The sequence below is a fragment of the Poecilia reticulata genome, chromosome 12 (assembly GCF_904066995.2).
Source record: "Poecilia reticulata chromosome 12, P_reticulata-male-v2, whole genome shotgun sequence".
Taxonomy (NCBI): domain Eukaryota; kingdom Metazoa; phylum Chordata; class Actinopteri; order Cyprinodontiformes; family Poeciliidae; genus Poecilia; species Poecilia reticulata.
This window is the reverse complement of record NC_088841.1, coordinates 28943503-28961267: the sequence shown is the minus strand read 5'-3', so window position 1 is coordinate 28961267 and position 17765 is coordinate 28943503. Positions and strand designations below refer to the sequence as shown.

The 17765-nt window shown below is 41.0% G+C and overlaps 2 protein-coding genes across 2 annotated transcripts; both read left to right on the top strand.

Annotated features, from left to right (window-relative positions):
- Nucleotides 1–1573: 1573 nt before the first annotated feature.
- LOC145554363 (protein NLRC3-like) lies at nucleotides 1574–4043 on the top strand. Its single transcript, XM_081613937.1, has 3 exons — nucleotides 1574–1695; nucleotides 2333–2614; nucleotides 3045–4043. Exons 1-3 carry the CDS (start codon nucleotides 1668–1670, stop codon nucleotides 3791–3793), a joined length of 1059 nt encoding a protein of 352 aa, XP_081470063.1. The 5' UTR covers nucleotides 1574–1667; the 3' UTR covers nucleotides 3794–4043.
- A 4463-nt stretch (nucleotides 4044–8506) lies between these two features.
- LOC145554362 (nuclear factor 7, brain-like) lies at nucleotides 8507–11917 on the top strand. Its single transcript, XM_081613936.1, has 2 exons — nucleotides 8507–8656; nucleotides 8728–11917. Exon 2 carries the CDS (start codon nucleotides 8748–8750, stop codon nucleotides 10128–10130), a length of 1383 nt encoding a protein of 460 aa, XP_081470062.1. The 5' UTR covers nucleotides 8507–8656; nucleotides 8728–8747; the 3' UTR covers nucleotides 10131–11917.
- Nucleotides 11918–17765: the final 5848 nt, after the last annotated feature.

The window sequence follows — 17765 nt, the reverse complement described above, 5'->3', positions numbered from 1 at the left end:
CGGGGGCCAATTGTGGCCCTCGAATGGACTTTGTTTGGCCCCAGGCTGTAATTGTAAAGTGATGCCAATTTGTCTATTAGATGGTCTGTCTACGGTGAGTTTTAACTCCACTTTCTACTGGTTTCCAGTCCTGAATGGGTTTTCTCTCTTTGAGCTGCTGGACAGAACCAGAACTGGGCCATGTTCTGGTTCTGGTTCTGATTCTGGTTCTGGTTCAGGTTCAGAGCTGCAGCACCTGATTTCAACCAGGAACTCTGATTTTCTCTGAGTTTTCATCTGTAACCCAGACAACCAGCTGAGTTTGCTCCCAGTTTCATAGTGGAATCAAAGTGGTACCAGAAGGTTCTGAGTGTTTGTGGCCCGGCTGAGATATCTGGGTTCTGGTTGGTGGATGGAAAATATTTCAATATGAAGTCAATAATTTATTGATCAGAGGATTTATCTGGGCTTTTATCAGTAGATTGAATCAGTCTGTGGTGACAGAGGACAGCTGATCACATTTCAATCAATTATTGATCAATAATAAGTGATTATGGTGTCATAACAACACAGCGCCCCCTAGAGTATTTAAAAACATCCACAGGTGTTATTTAGACCTGAACTGAGTTAAAACATCAAAACCGGTAAAAACTATTGGACCCGATTTACACACCCAGCAGGAAGTCGGCCATTTTGGATCAAATGTTTTGTTCTATTTTTCATTTCTTTATATTTTTGACATTTTGACCTTACAAGTAAAAAGTTAACTAAAACTCTGAGATTTGGTTGTGAAAGCTCAGATGTTTAAGTTTCTTTAATACCAAGAAAACTTTCCTCCACTCCAACCATCGCTCTATTTCTGAGTTTTTAAAATAATTTAGCAAATATTTGTGTAATTATTGGTTCAATCACAGTAATAATTTACGCTTAATAGTAACTCTGTTTACATGTTTTATATTTTAATCACTGAAATCTTTCACTTATATTTCCAGCCTTCATTTTCTCCTTTAGTCTGAAATTGTTTTAATGAAACAAATCAAAGTTCCTTGTGAAGTAAATAAATCTACTTGTTGTTAATCTTTAGTTTTGGTTCAGTGCTAAATGTCTGTGTTTATGTAATATAAATGAACTGAGATTCTCTTTAGAATCACTGCAGCTTTTCCTCTTTGGGTTGGTGGCAGGATTTTGACCTTTGACCCAAATGGCTGCAGTGTGTCTTTTAGTTTTCTAGTAAATCTGTAGCAAATGTGTTAAGTTGTTGTTTAGCCATCTCGGAACCCAAGATGGACTTTTCAAGCCAGAATAGCAGAAAACTAGAGGAGCTTTCTGCAGCTGATGCTGCCACCTGGTGGCAGGAGCCACACATTACAGTCAGATGGCAAAAAGCAAGAGGTGAAGATGTTTACATCTCAACCTGAAGGAAATCAGACGAACAGTCAGGAACGTCATTTCTTGTAAAGAAAGATGTGATAAATGTATTTTTATACCACAGATGTTTTTTTTAATAGTTTGCTCTGATATTGTAGCTTTCATGATTACATAATTATGTTTTTCTTTAGGGGTCTGTGCTTGTGGGTTTTAAATAAGTATTTTAGGGTATTTATAGTTCCCATTCCAACTGCATAAAATAAACTATTCATGAAATAAAGTCTGAAACATAACGAATCTTCATGTTTTCCAGGTAAAAGATGGCAGAGAAACAGAAAGAGGATTTTGGTAAGTGATCAGAAGCAGAAATGAAGAATCTTAAAGGAACAAACTGACCAATCACAGCCTGTGTTGCTGCCATGTGATGAAGCTCAGCCTCAGTGTCTTTGTTTTCATGCTTCCTGTTCAGTGAAGCTCTGGTGAAACTAAAAGGAACCGAAGTGAAGAACAGGCCAGCAGCTCTGATACTTCAGGAATATTTACTGTATACACTGATTAACTTATCCAGTAATCACATCATTTATTAATAATATATGTCAGACATTCTGTGTCTTTTATTCCAACACTTGGTGTCAGATATGTTAAAGTTTAGAGATGGAGATGAAGAAAGAAAAGTGATGAAAATGTTAATCAGTCAATATTTTCATCACAATATTCACCAATAATATCATAATTTCCTTTTTTCCTAAAATAGTGCAGCTCCATATTTAGAAGGTGTTTCTTTTATTGTTCTTCCTGCATTGAGGAAAGAAAGTGATGAACCAGAAACTTCATTTGGTCTCATGTAGACAGAATCAGTGGTCGTCACTCAGATATGAGGCAGAGTCTGAATCTCTGGATGGAGCGACATGAATAATTGATCTTCATCACGTTTTTCTCTCAGACATCAGTTTGAATTAATTATGTTTCTGATTTCTGCCTGCAGAGAAAATACTTTTCAAGGTTCTCAATGAGTTTGTGAAGAGAGTTTCTGAGGAAATCCTGAATCAGCTCCTTGATGGCCTTGAGGTAGATGGCATCTTTAAACGTTCAGAGAAAGAAGAAATTCTTCAAAAGAACCAAACCAGAGCAAACAAGGCCTGGCACACCATCGATGCTGTGATGAAGAAAGGACAGAGGGCCAGTAGATTAATGATCAAACGTCTTCTCAACATAGATCCTACCCTGTCCAGCCAGCTGAGTTTGTCCTCTGACTCCTCTGATTTAGGTTAGTCCCTTCACCAATCATGACTGGGTGGAAGTGAACTCATCCAACAGTGACTAATTATAACAAAAATAAATGGAGCATTATGGTTGCACTCCACCTGCTGGGCTGTAGGTCAGAAACTATAGAAAAGTTTTCCTGTAGATTGGCAGGAGGCGACTCTTAGTGTGAAAACACTTTGAATGTTCAGCATGATGTTTGTAGTCCAGTCAATTCATTAACAAGCAAAGCGGCACCATAAATCTCCATGACTTGAATGTTTTATGATTTGAATGTTTTATGTTTCTTCTGAATGAAATCTTCCTCATGGTCTATAATTTGAATGAGTTCTTTATTTAAACATCCTGATATAGAAACAATCAAATTAAAATTCAATCAATTGAGTCTTCATTTTTTCAAGTGTTTCATATTGTGTTTTTATCTCTTTGTTCAGATTTTGATGATCGATGTCAACATGACCTCAAAGAGTCTCTTCTGGACACGTTCCAATCTATCTGTGAAGGCATTGCAATACGTGGAGAGAAAACCTCTCTGAATGATATTTACACAGAGCTCTACATCTTAGAAGGAGGAACTGCAGGGGTCAACCAGGAACATGAGGTCAGACAGATTGAAACAGCATCCAGTAATCAAGGAACAAAAATAAACCTGGAAGACTTCTTTAAACCCAACCCTGGTAGAAAGCAACGGATCAGAACAGTGCTGACCATGGGAGTAGCTGGCATTGGAAAAACACTGTTAACACAGAAGTTCACTCTGGACTGGGCTGAAGGCAGATCCAACCAGAACATCGACTTCATATTTCCATTCACTTTCAGAGAGCTGAATAACTTGAGAGAAGAAACTTTCAGCTTGGTGGAACTGATTCATCACTTCTTTGATCAAATTAAAGACACAGAAATCCGCAGCTTTAAAAAGTTTCAGGTTCTGTTCATCTTTGATGGTCTGGATGAAAGTCGACTTCCTCTGGACTTCAAGAAGAATCCTGTCCTGACTAACCCTTCAAAGTCCACCTCACTGGATGTTCTGCTGACAAACCTCATCACTGGGAAACTGCTTCCCTCTGCTCTCCTCTGGATAACCACACGACCTGCAGCAGCCAGTTTGATCCCAGATAACTCTATTGACAGGGCCATAGAGGTCAGAGAGTTCACTGACCCACATCATCAGGTGGACGACTGAGACTGGTTCCAGCTGTGAGGAACTGCAGAAAGGCTCGGTGAGTCCAGATGTTTTCATTGTGTGAATGCTGACTCAGCACTATTATCCTCCTGTTTCTTCAAGTTGATTCTGGATGTTTTTGACCTTTAACCACTTCCTTCATCCTCTGGATGATTTCAGCCATTCAAACATCTAAACATTCAGTTCATCCAGGACAGCTGCAGCTTCTGGTTTTTAGACATTTTGATCTTTTTAAAATATTTAACTTCTGGTTGAAATGAATAGAAAACCCTGAACTCTAGAAAATGTTTGTTTTCTCTAAGATCCAATCAGCCAGAGAGACGTTTTAAACTTTAAACTCCTCTTCACTCATTGAGCTGCTGCTCCATAATTCCCCCTTTAGGATCTTTGACTGTTTTTATAAAATTATTGTTTAGATTTGATGGAAATTTGGACCATTAAAATAAACCATTGCATTAATTATAAACTTTGTGAACAGTGTTGATCTTCTTCATCCCGTCATCATCCTCACCTCTTCCTCCTCCTACTAGTTACCTCTGAGTTTGGAACTGAGACCAAAATATGGTGATTGTTGTCTGGTTCCAGAAAAAGTCCTGATTTCTGTCAGATCCTCCCAAATCTCTGAGAATCTGCTTCCAGAGCTGGAACCATTTTCCTCATCAGCTCTTCATCTGACGCCTTTGTTGAAGCAGAGACATGAGCTTCGCCTCTTTAGACATCCCAGCCTCTTTAGTTCCTGGAGAACTTTCACTGCTTCACCATGAAGATGCTGCTGGACCCAAACGCTCCGTCTCCTCCAGGGGGTTTGCTCTTCAGCTCTTTAGGAGTTTAGCAACAATTTCTTCTGACATCCAAAACTATGTTCCTCTGAGACGATGGACAGACAGACCACTGCAGAGACATGAGCTTCACCTCTTTAGACATCCCAGCCTCTTCAATTCCTGGAGAACTTTCACTGCTTCACCCACAACTGGAAGCATCATGTGTCTGGTCTGCTCCCAGTTTCCTCTGTGGCATTATGATGCACCGAGTTGAAACTAAAGTCTTGTGTTTGAATGAAAAACAAATTGTGCATAAAAGTTACCGACTTCAAAGTGTGGCCATGGATTCTGCAATCACACACTCCCCCACTTCCTGATCTTCCCTCTGGCATCGAGAAAAGTAATCAGCAATGGTGTTGTCTTTGCCGGGGATGTAGTGAACCTTAAACCGAAATGGCTGCATAGCAAGATACCATCTGGTGATTCTCCCATTCGTGTCCTTCATTCTTTCTAGCCATTGGAGGGCTCTGTGATCAGTCTGAAGTGTGAATTCTCTTCCTAGCAAATAAAATTTAAATGAATCAAGGGCCCATTTAATAGCCATGGCCTCCTTCTCCACAGTTGCGTATCGCCTCTCTCTTGGTAGCAGCTTGTGACTGATGTAGGCAACTGGATGTTGGTCCTCTGGTGGTCCCTGCAGAAGCACTGCCCCAAGGCCTCTTTCAGAAGCTTCAGTCTGCAACAAAAAGTCTTTTGCAAAATCCAGTGAATGCAAAATTGGATTCTTACTCCGAGATTCTTACTCACATGTCATGTTTCTCACATGACATGTGAGAAACATGTCATTATTAAGGACATGTTTCTCACATGTCCTTAAAAATGTGAGAAACTTTTTCAGATTAATGAGAGAAAATTTCTGAGATGAATCTTAATTGCCTGTTTTTTTTCTCGCAAATATTTGGCTTTTGGGGCTCAGAAATGTCCTTGTATGTAAAAAATGAAAAATAATAATAATTTGAGTTGTAAAAATCACATTTTCAGATTAAAATTTCTAGAAAAAACATTGAAATTTCTAACTTGTCAAAAATATTCTACTTTCCAAACAGAAATGTCTCAATTTTTTTTTCTGAAAAACTTGAGCTTAATCTCAAAATTTGAATTTTTCTCTCAAATTTTTTGACTTTTGGAGATCAGAAAACTCATTTATTCTAGGAAATTTCTGAAGGTAATCTCAGATGTTGTTGTTCTGTCTACATTGTATTTTATCACTGCATCTTTAAAAACTGTAATGGAATCGTTTTTCGCATCACCAGTCATGTGACCGGATGTTACTACTGGCAGAAACAACAAAGACGACAAACAGGAAGTGCAATGAGTGTGACGCATCGTTGTTTTAATAACTTATTCACATGTGATTTTAACTGTTACTTATTCAATGTAAACTCTGATATGCTTTTGTTTTGCATTTCCTTACATCCTGTGGGAACTATCCGCTGACTGTTTCATCTTTTTAACGGTTCTGTTTGCCGCCTGCAGGTCCAGAGGAACAAGAGTAAATACCTGCAGCAGGCGGAGGAGGAGAGTAAGAGGAGGAGGAAGGACGAGCCCTCAGCCTTTGTGAGAAACCGAGCTTCCCGCCGCTCCGCCTATGCCTTCTCGCACACGCCCGGCTACGCCAACCTCATCTCGAGCGGCCAGAGCATCCAGCGGCGCGCGACGGCGGTGCCCAGGAGAGGCGGCGGCGGCCGGAGGTCGTCTGATCGGACGGCCGAGCGGAGCGAAGCTGCAGCAGGAGGATTTTATTTCTGCGGATGAGCCAGACAGGAAGTGACGGAGGAATCCCTCCCAGCGGGCTTCGCTCCGAACTAATGACTCAAAAACACTCACCGAAGAGACGACCGCCGCTACCGGGGGTCAGAGGTCACCCGCGTGACTCACAATGTCGTTTAACTCAGGATTATTTTTAAATAGAGAATTATTTTTAGCAAGATGGCCGCCAGCGACTGACGGAAGTGGTTAGCGTTAGCGGCGTAGCCTAGCATCCACTGAACGCTTGGAGGAAACCAGCAGCTGCGTCGTTCTGCTGGTTCTGTCCGTTGAGCCCAAACCGGTCCTTCACCTGAACCTGCAGCATAAAATCTGATCTTATTACGTTTTATTCTAGTGGAGGTGAGATGTAAACTACTGTGAGGCGTTTGGTAGAAAGTTTTTCTGTCATGTAAAAAAAGTGAATGAGCTGAACCAGTTTGTAATCATCTGGAGGAGCTTCGTCCTCCTGAAGTGACTTTTAACCCGTTTCTCCTGATTGGATTCAGGAAGTTGCTGAAGGTTTACGGTTCAAATTACTCCTAAAAAATGAAAAAAAAGGTCTGGACACTTATTATTTTACTGTAATCTGATTTCATTAAAGGTTTACATTTGTGCAGCTTGACTGTATATTCTGGGTGAATTTTAAATTTAGTGTTAAGGAATTCAATGAGAAGAATTATTTGTGTCCCTTAGGGAGCTCCGTAGATATATTTTTAAAATAAAAATACAGAAACTTCTTTACATAAATTGTCAATGATCAATCAAAAGGTTTACTTACATTATAAATTATTGCTTAACTTTTGATGAGCTTCATTAGAAGGTGACATTTTAGTTTGAATAACTTAAAAAAAAAAAACTTTAGCTGAACCAGCACTAAGGTAAAAGTGCCACGTTGTTTTCCTCAGTATATTTCTGTTATGAATTCAACCTGCAGAGGGCAGTAGAGAGCAGTGGTCAGTGTTTTGGAGGTTAAATAAGTGCAGAGTAAAGAATAACTTATTTTCACGCATCATCTTGGTTTCTGTCACGCTAACTCTGTTAGACATCAAGTGTTTCTTTTTGTTAAATCTATCATAGATGATGCATTTAAATATGTTTTTATCATGTTTCCTAATGACATAATTAAGATTACTAACAGTTAACGATAAGTCTGAACCGGAAGTGATGGGCGCCATCTTGGGAAAATAAAGGACAGGTAAACCAGGACAAACTTAAACCTCCTAAATATCCAAACAGTTTCTTTATCCAGTGAAAACCATAAACTCAGTTCTGATACGTTGGTTGTAGAAAAGATGAATTGCTGTAAATAAATTCAAAAGAGTGAACATTTCCATTCTGCTTTTGACGTCTACTAGTCATTTTGTGATGAAGTTTTGCTGTAACTCAGTAACTTCACTGAACGATGAGCTTTTAACCAAAAATGTACAGTTTGTTAATTTCATCAGTTTCATATTTCTGCCTAAAAACTGATTTGGAAAACTTTCTTTTACCTGATTTTGTTATTTTGTAGTTTTATTTAAAATGAATTATTTTCAGTTTGATCTAATGAACCAAAACTTCCTCATAAGTTCAAATGTGGGTAATTTTTAAAGATTAAACGGTTGATGTTTTAATAAACTCCAGTATTGGTTGATTTTATGATTTATTGGTCAAACTTAATTAGACATTTTACAGTTTTACAGTTAAAAGCAATTAATAAAATTTAATTTCTTCTTCTCTGGTTTTATTTTTAGTAAATGTGAACTTTAAAATACTCCAGCTGAAAACTGGAGTATTTTCTGTTTTCCAGTTTTCAGATTGAAAAAATATCAGGGCATTGATTAAATTTAAATCAAAACATTTCTGATTCTGATCCAGTTGTTGTGAAAACAGGACAAACTTTCCTCAACACCAAACATCATTTTCACCTCCAGAGTCTGAAACTGACAGAAAAACAGCAAACAGAAGGAAACTGAACATGAAATGTGTTCATTTGAATTTAAAGCAGGAACAAAGTCATGAATCAGAAAAAGCTGTAGTGTTTTAATAAAACTGCAGATTAAGATCAAATCCTCTAGAGGGCGCCACATCTCCACCTCTGGACTGATTCAAACAGGAACAACTGAAAAAACGGGAAACAGTTCAGAGAGAAAAACTTACTGAGTAAACGCCCTGAGGATGAACTCTGACTCCTGCCTTCGTCTCCGACTGAAATCAAACTAACTCTGAACAAGGAGAACAGAGAGAGAACTGAGCAACTAGACGCTGAAACACAGACTGCTGCAGGAGGAAAAACAAGCAAATCAAAGTGAAAGTAAGTTTAGAAAGTTTCTACAGGAGAGAAACTGACTTTCTGGTTTGACTTTCTGTCTGCTGTGTTTTCAGCTTCACTCTGAGGAGACAAAATGGCTTCCAGATCAGACGATGATCTCTGCTGTCCAATGTGTCTGGAAATATTTAAGGATCCGGTTCTTCTGTCATGTAGCCACAGCTTCTGTAAGGAGTGTCTGCAGAAATGTTGGACAGCAAGACCTGGTCGCTCATGTCCTGTTTGTAGGAAAAGATCAGCATCAGTTGCTCCTCCCTGTAATCTGGCTCTGAAGAATCTGTGTGAGTCTTTGTTACAGCAGAGAAACCAAACAGCTTCAGAGGATCTCTGCTCTCTGCACTCTGAGAAACTCAAACTCTTCTGTCTGGACCATCAGCAGCCAGTTTGTCTCGTCTGCAGAGACTCAGAAAAACACACCAACCACAGATTCAGACCCATCGATGAAGCTGCTCAGCAACACAGGAAGAAGCTTCAGGAAACTCTGGAGCCTTTAGAGGAGAAGCTGGAGCTCAGGAAGAAAGTTCAGGAGGAGTTTGATCAGACAGCAGAACACCTGAAGGTCCAGGCCCGACACACAGAGAGGCAGATTAGGGAGCAGTTTAAGCAGCTTCATCAGTTTCTAGCAGAGGAAGAGGAGGCCAGGCTGGCTGCACTGAGGGAGGAAGAGGAGCAGAAGAGAGGGATGATGAAGGAGAAGATGGAGGCTCTGAGCAGAGAGATAGCAGCTCTTTCAGACACAGTCAGAGCCACAGAGGAGGAGCTGAGAGCTGCAGACGTCTCATTCCTGCACAACTACAAGGCTGCAGTGGAAAGAGTCCAGCGCTGCCCCCTGCTGGAGGATCCACAGCTGCCCTCAGGAGCTCTGATAGACCAGGCCAAACATCTGGGCAACCTGGCCTTCAACATCTGGAGCAACATGGAGACCATGGTGACCTACACTCCTCTGGTTCTGGACCCAAACACAGCTGGGTCAAAAATCTATCTGTCTGAAGATCTGACCAGTTTGACTAGAAGTGGGAAACAGCAGCTTCCTGATAATCCAGAGAGGTTTGGCTACTGTTCTGTTCTGAGTTCTGAAGGTTTTAACTCAGGGAACCACAGCTGGGATGTTGATGTTGGAGACAGTGAAGTCTTGGCACTTGGTGTGTTAGAAGAGTCTGTTCAGAGGAAGGGAAGCATAGGGTCTGGATTGTTGTATATATGGTTCTATTCAGGTAAATACTCAGCATCTTCTCCATCAGCTCCTTCCATTTTTCTCTCAGTCCAGAAGAATCTCCAGAGGATCAGAGTGAATCTGGACTGGGACAGAGGAAAACTGTCCTTCTCTGATCTGGATACTAACACACACATACACACCTTCACACACACCTTCACTGACAAGATGTTTCCATACTTCAACACTGATAAAACATTAAAGATCGTACCGATGAAGATCTCAGTGATGAAGCAGCAGCTCTGATGATCTCAGCATGAAGAACAAAGTCCAGATAAAAACTTATTGATCAGATTGAAACTGAGTTTTAAAGAGGAAACTGGAGATGATCTGATCATCTTCTTCATCTCTGATCAGATTCAGATTCATCTCCAGGCTGCTGGAAGCAGCAGGGCAGCGTTAATCTTTCTCATCTGACTCTTTATTCTGAGTTCAGCTCTGATTCTAAAATCACTCAGAGTGAGAGGTCCTGTTTTTTGTTCATCTCTGGGTAATTATTTCTGTTTTTCAGGATCTGATTTATTAAAAATTTTGATTTTATTGAATATGTGAACAAAAATGGTCCCAGCAATGTGTTTATTTTACAAACTACATAATTATGTTGCTGACTAAATTATTTAGCTCCGAATTGAATATTTAGTTTTCTTTTGTCCGATTTTGTTATTTTATGTTACATTTATGGATAATTGTCATTTTAGTCGTTAAAATACCAAAACCTCTTCATAAGTTTGTATTTTGTTCTGTCTAATGATGTAATTTTTAAATATTAAATGATCTTCTGATCAGGACTTGAGTCGATTTTTTTACCAAATAGATTTTTACTCTTGAATCATTTGGTTGGAAACTTTTTACTTTTGTTTAAATGTTTCACTCTTACTGAAGTACAACTTTTGGCCATGAGTAACTATAATAACTGCTTAGGTTAATATTAATAAAACTACTAATTTAGACCTTTATCCAAGATTGAAACAAGAATTTGAAGTAAAATAAACAGTAAATTGACTATAATTTTCAAGTTAAACCACCTTCAAGTGTTTTACCGTGTAGTTGGTTTTATGGCTGGTTTGATGTTTTATTGATCAAATTAATGAGACATTTTACATGTAATTCAGTTTATTAAATTTTTAATATTTACTGACGAAGTTTAAACAATTATGTGACTGCAGCCGATGACGTCAGCCTCGGGTCGGGGGGCGGGGCCAATGGAAGCAGCTTTACGTTACGTTGCTGTTTCAGACAATACCAATGCTCGCTAGCATCACAGCTAACATATTCATTTAGTAATACATTACGTGGGAGGTTCTGGGCTTTAATATCAACATTTGCTTTTATAACTGCACTATAAAAAATAGTCACTCAGATTTAAAGACTGTAAATCAATTTAATTCAAAAACAAGAGCGATCCAGAGAAGTCCTGTCAATTTTCACTTCCATGCTTGTTTGATATCTTGCTGACTAGAAAGATACCAAGCTGGCAAACTATTGCTTAATAAAATGTATAAATCCTGAATCACTAACAGATAAACTACAGAAATTAAGACTAAATTATAAAAGATATAACACTGTTCTGTTCACATTGTTACATTAGTGATTTGTAAAACTTGAGGGCAGAAGAGGAATTGATGTTTGAACTGAAATAAATATAAATCTGCTTCTGGTTTGTTCATTTGCATGAGAAATTAAAATAATTAATAAAAATAAATATATTCTTTGAGAGAACAAATCAGCTTCCAGTTCAAACCGAATACTTTAAAAAATATATAGGAAAATGTATTTTTTCCTAAAATAGTGCAGCTCCATATTTAGAAGGTGTTACTTTTATTGTTCTTCCTGCAGTGAGGAAAGAAAGTGATGAACCAGAAGCTTCATTTGGTCTCATGTAGACAGAATCAGTGGTCGTCACTCAGATATGAGGCAGAAACACAACAACAGGTTTAGACCTTAGGAGCTGATCAACAGACTCTGAATCTCTGGATGGAGCAACATGAATAGTTGATCTTCATCACGTTTTTCTGTCAGACATAAGTTTGAATTAATTATGTTTCTGATTTCTGCCTGCAGAGAAAATACTTTTCAAGGTTCGCAATGAGTTTGTGAAGAGAGTTTCTGAGGAAATCCTGATTCAGCTCCTCGATGACCTGGAAACAGTTGGGGTCTTAAATCTTTCAGAGAAAGGGGCGATACTTGAAGGGAACTCAGTGACCACAAACAAGGCCCGGGAGACAATCGATGCTGTGAGGATGAAAAGACAGAGAGCCAGTAGATTGATGATCAAACATCTTCTCAACATAGATCCTACCCTGTCCAACCAGCTGAGTTTGTCGTCTGACTCCTCTGATTTAGGTTAGTCCCTTCACCAATCATGACAGGGTGGAAGTGAACTCATCCAACAGTGACTAATTATAACAAAAATAAATGGAGCATTATGGTTGCACTCCACCTGCTGGGCTGTAGGTCAGAAACTATATAAAAGTTTTCCTGTAGATTGGCAGGAGGCGACTCTTAGTGTGAAAACACTTTGAATGTTCAGCATGATGTTTGTTGTCCAGTCAATTTATTAACAAGCAAAGCTGTACCATAATGCTCCATGACTCGTTTTCTTCATGATTTGAATGTTTCATGTTTCTTCTGAATGAAATCCTCCTCATGGTCTATAATTTGAATGAGTTCTTTGTTTAAACATCCTGATAAAGAAACAATCAAATAAAAATTCAATCAATTGAGTCTTCATTTTTTCAAGTGTTTCATCTTGTGTTTTTATCTCTTTGTTCAGATTTTGATGATCGATGTCAACATGACCTCAAAGAGTCTCTTCTGGACACGTTCCAATCTATCTGTGAAGGCATTCCAATACGTGGAGAGAAAACCTCTCTGAATGATATTTACACAGAGCTCTACATCTTAGAAGGAGGAACTGCAGGGGTCAACCAGGAACATGAGGTCAGACAGATTGAAACAGCATCCTGTAATCAAGGAACAAAAATAAACCTGGAAGACGTCTTTAAACCCAACCCTGGTAGAAAGCAACGGATCAGAACAGTGCTGACCATGGGAGTAGCTGGCATTGGAAAAACACTGTTAAACCAGAAGTTCACTCTGGACTGGGCTGAAGGCAGAACCAACCAGAACATCGACTTCATATTTCCATTCACTTTCAGAGAGCTGAATAACTTGAGAGAAGAAACTTTCAGCTTGGTGGAACTGATTCATCACTTCTTTGATCAAATTAAAGACGCAGAAATCCGCAGCTTTAAAAAGTTTCAGGTTCTGTTTATCTTTGATGGTCTGGATGAAAGTCGACTTCCTCTGGACTTCAAGAAGAATCCAGTCCTGACTAATCCTTCAAAATCCACCTCACTGGATGTTCTGCTGTCAAACCTCATCATTGGGAAACTGCTTCCCTCTGCTCTCCTCTGGATAACCACACGACCTGCAGCAGCCAGTTTGATCCCAGATAACTCTATTGACAGGGCCATAGAGGTCAGAGCGTTCACTGACCCCCAGAAGGAGGAGTACTTCAGGAAGAGATTCAGAGATGAAGAGGAGAAGGCCAGCAGGGTCATCTCCCACATCCAGAAATCAAAAAGTCTCCACATCTTGTGTCACATCCCAGTTTTCTGCTGGATCACTGCTAAAGTTCTGGAGCAAATGATGAAGACCAGAGAGGGAGGAGAGCTGCCCAAGACCCTGACTGAGATGTACATAGAGTTCCTGCTGCTTCAGTTCACAATCAAGGAGGAAAAGTATGAAGAAGGAGCTGAAGAAGCTCTAGAGAACAAGAAGCTGATTGAGTCTCTAGGTAGTATGGCTTTAGATCAGCTGCTGAAGGAAAACCTGATCTTCTATGACAAAGAACTCAAACGGTGCGGCATCAACATCAAAGATGCTGCGTTGTTCTCAGGAGTTTTCACTCAGATGTTTAAAAAGGAGAGAGGAACGCGCAACATCTCCGTCTACTCCTTTGTTCTTCTGAGCATCCAGGAGTTTCTGGCTGCTGTCTACATGCTCCACTGCTTCACCAGCAGTGGAGCATGCTCAGAGGTGATCAAAACGTTCCTGGGAGAAAAACACAAAAAAACTTCTCTAGATGAGTTCATGAAGAAAGTCATGGAGAAATCCCTCAGCAGTAAAAATGGCCACCTGGACCTGTTTGTCCGCTTCCTTCATGGTCTCTCTGTGGAGTCCAACCAGACACTCTTAGAAGATCTGCTGGGTCAGACAGACAACCGTCCAGAAACCATCCAGAGAATCATCACCAACCTGAAGGAGATGAACACTGATAGAATCTCTGCTGACAGAAGCATCAACATCTTCTACTGTCTGGTGGAGATGAACGACGTCTCATTTTATCAGGAGATCCAAAGCTCTGAGAATCAGGTTCCGGAGCTGGAACCATTTTTCTCATCAACTCTTCATCTGCAGCCTTTGTTGAAGCTGTTAGCTGTCCTCCATGAAAAACTGCAGAGACATGAGCTTCGCCTCTTTAGACATCCCAGCCTCTTTAGTTCCTGGAGAATTTTCACTGCTTCACCATGAAGATGCTGCTGGACCCAAACGCTCCGTCTCCTCCAGGGGTTTTGCTCTTCAGCTCTTTAGGAGTTTAGCAACAATTTCTTCTGACATCCAAACCTTTGTTCCTCTGAGACGATGGACAGACCACTGCAGAGACATGAGCTTCACCTCTTTAGACATCCCAGCCTCTTTAGTTCCTGGAGAACTTTCACTGCTTCACCCACAACTGGGAGCATCATGTGTCTGGTCTGCTTCCAGTTTCCTCTGTGGCATTGTGATGGACCGAGTTGAAACTAAAGTGTTGTGTTTGAATGAAAAACAAATTGAAGTCGGTAACTTTTATGCACGAAGTGTGGCCATGGATTTGGCAATCACACACTCCCCCACTTCCTGATCTTTCCTCTGGCACCGAGAAAGGTAATCAGCAGTGATGTTGTCTTTGCCGGGGATGTAGTGAACCTTAAACCGAAACGGCTGCACAGCAAGATACCATCTGGTGATTCTCCCATTCGTGTCCTTCATTCTTTCTAGCCACTGGAGGGCTCTGTGATCAGTCTGAAGTGTGAATTCTCTGCCTAGCAAATAATATTTAAATGAATCAAGGGCCCATTTAATAGCCATGGCTTCCTTCTCCACAGTTGCATATCGCCTCTCTCTTGGTAGCAGCTTGCGACTGATGTAGGCAACTGGATGTTGGTCCTCTGGTGGTCCCTGCAGAAGCACTGCCACAAGGCATCTTTCAGAAGCATCAGTCTGCAACAAAAAGTCTTTTGCAAAATCCAGTGAATGCAAAACTGAATTCTTACTCCGAGATTGGCTAATGTCCTTAAATGCTGCAATGGCATCTGCTGTCCACTGAATTTTAGTGGGACTTCTGGAGCCCGTCATGTCTTTTAAGGATGCTGCTCTAGCTGAGAAATTGGGGATGAATCTATGGTAGAATGCAGCCATGCCAAGAAAAGACTGCAGCTGTTTCCTGGTTTGTGGGAGCGGACAGGATGCTATTGCATTGATTTTATCAACTTGAGGTTTCAGAGTACCACCTCCAATGGTGTACCCCAGGTACTGTATTTCTGTCCTAGCAAGAGCACACTTTGCTGGATTGATAGTAAGGCCTGCTGAACGCAGCCAATGTAGGACCTCCTTTAGATGGTCAACATACTCTTCCCAAGTTCCACTGAAAACCACAACATCATCAAGGTATGCACAGGTTAATGCTGAGAGCCCAGAGTACCTGATCCATTAGTCTTTGAAATGTTGCTGGGGCCCCATGCAGACCGAATGGCAGGACTGTGAACTCGAACAATCCCCAGGGGGTGCGAAATGTTGTCAGCTCCTGGGACTGTTTGGCGAGAGGCACCTGCCAGTAGCCCTTAGACAGATCAATAGTTGTTAAATATCTTGCTTCCCCCAGGTGCTCAATGAGGTCATCTATACGTGGCATTGGGTAAGAGTCAAATTTTGATATGGAGTTGAGGTACCTGAAGTCGATGCAAAATCTTATTTTGCCATCCTTTTTTGGAACCAACACAACAGGGTTGCACCACTCACTTGTTGAAGCTTGGATGATTCCTAGAGACAGCATGAGGTCCATCTCCTCCTTCAGCTCCACCCGGAAGCGTTCGGGTATCCTGTAACTCATGCGCTTTATAACAGCGTCTGGTTTTAGAGCAATGCTGTGCTCCACCAGAGTGGTGCGACCTGGGCACTCTTGAAATATGTCAGCAGTAATAAGAGGTGTTACCTGAGACTGTTGCTCGCTGGTGAGATGGCTTAGGTCCAGCACAGAGGATGTTACTGAAGGCAAATAGTCATCAACTTCCTCCTCCACTCTGAATAAGCAACAACTCAGTTTCATTCTCCTTCCGTTGAACCCACTCCTTGAGAAGGTTAACATGGAGCACTCGACTCTCTCGCTGGAGACCTGGTGTAGAGACTTGATAGGTAGTAGGTCCAGTTTTCCTCAGTACTTCAAAGGGTCCCTGCCACTTTGCAAGCAACTTGCTGTCAGAAGTTGGCAACATTAGTAGAACCTTCTGACCAGGAGCAAAACTTCTGTGGCGAGCTTTCTTGTCAAACCAAACCTTTTGGTGTTTCTGAGCAGTTGCCATGTGACTCTGGGCCAGCTCACTGATCTGCTGCAGTTTATCCCTCATATGGAGGACAAATGAAATAACATTGACAGGATCCTCTTTACTTTGATCTCCCTCCCATGCATCGCTCAGCAGGGTCAGAGGGCCCCTCACATCATGGCCATAAAGGAGCTCAAATGGGGAGAAACCAGTGGAAGCCTGAGGTACCTCCCTGTAAGCAAAAAGGAGGTATGGCAACCACTGATCCCAATCAGACCCTGTATCATTAACAAACTTACGAAGCATTTGTTTGAGGGTTTGGTTAAAACGCTCCGTCAGGCCATCTGTCTGTGGGTGGTATGGTGTTGTCCTCATGCTCCTGATGCCCAACAGCTTATAGACCTGTTTCAACAGTGTGGACATAAAGTTAGTGCCCTGATCGGTTAAAATCTCCTGTGGAAATCCAACTCTTGAGAAAAGCTGAATCAGTGAGGAAGCCACATGTTTTGCTTTAACAGTCTTTAGTGGAAAAACTTCAGGATATCTTGTCGCATAGTCTGTGATGACTAGCATGAAGCGATTTCCAGATTTACTTTTTCCACCGGGCCAACTACATCCATCCCAAGATGCAGAAAAGGTGTGCCAATAATGGGAAGGGGTTGAAGTGGTGCTTTGGTAGGAACTCTAATTGAGGTTTTCTGACACTCAGGGCAGCTTCTGCAAAACAGGGCAACATCTGATCTTAAAGCAGGCCAGAAAAAATACCGCTTAATGCGAGCAGTGGTCTTATACTTCCCAAGGTGACCAGCCCAGGGAATAGAGTGTCCCAAAGTAAGCACTGTCTCACGAGCCTCCTTAGGGACAACTAACTGCTTAAACTGGCCATGTTGATGATATAAAATGCCATCTTGCAGTAAATACTGCTCTTTATTTGTGTCAGATCCTACAGAGGCTTCCCTCCTAGCCTTCAGCAACAGGGCAGATAAAGTCGGATCATTTTGCTGCATTTGTCTGATGTTTGTGGGTATTGAAAAACCCAGTGGCATATCTGGAGCCACTTCAGCTGAAGTGTCACCCAGTGCATGTTGAAATTTCTCACGCCTTCTTTCACTGCGTGGCTTACGAGACTTTCCAGGTTCTGTCTGCAACTCAGCCTTGAAAAAAGGTAAAGCACTAAGTGTTGCAAAATGCTCATCTTGATTGTTAGCTTGGGCCCTGGTTACAGCCACATTACAGCTCTGCACATCCCTCAACAGGTCATAGATGACTGGCAGATCCTCCTCCAAAACTACAGGAT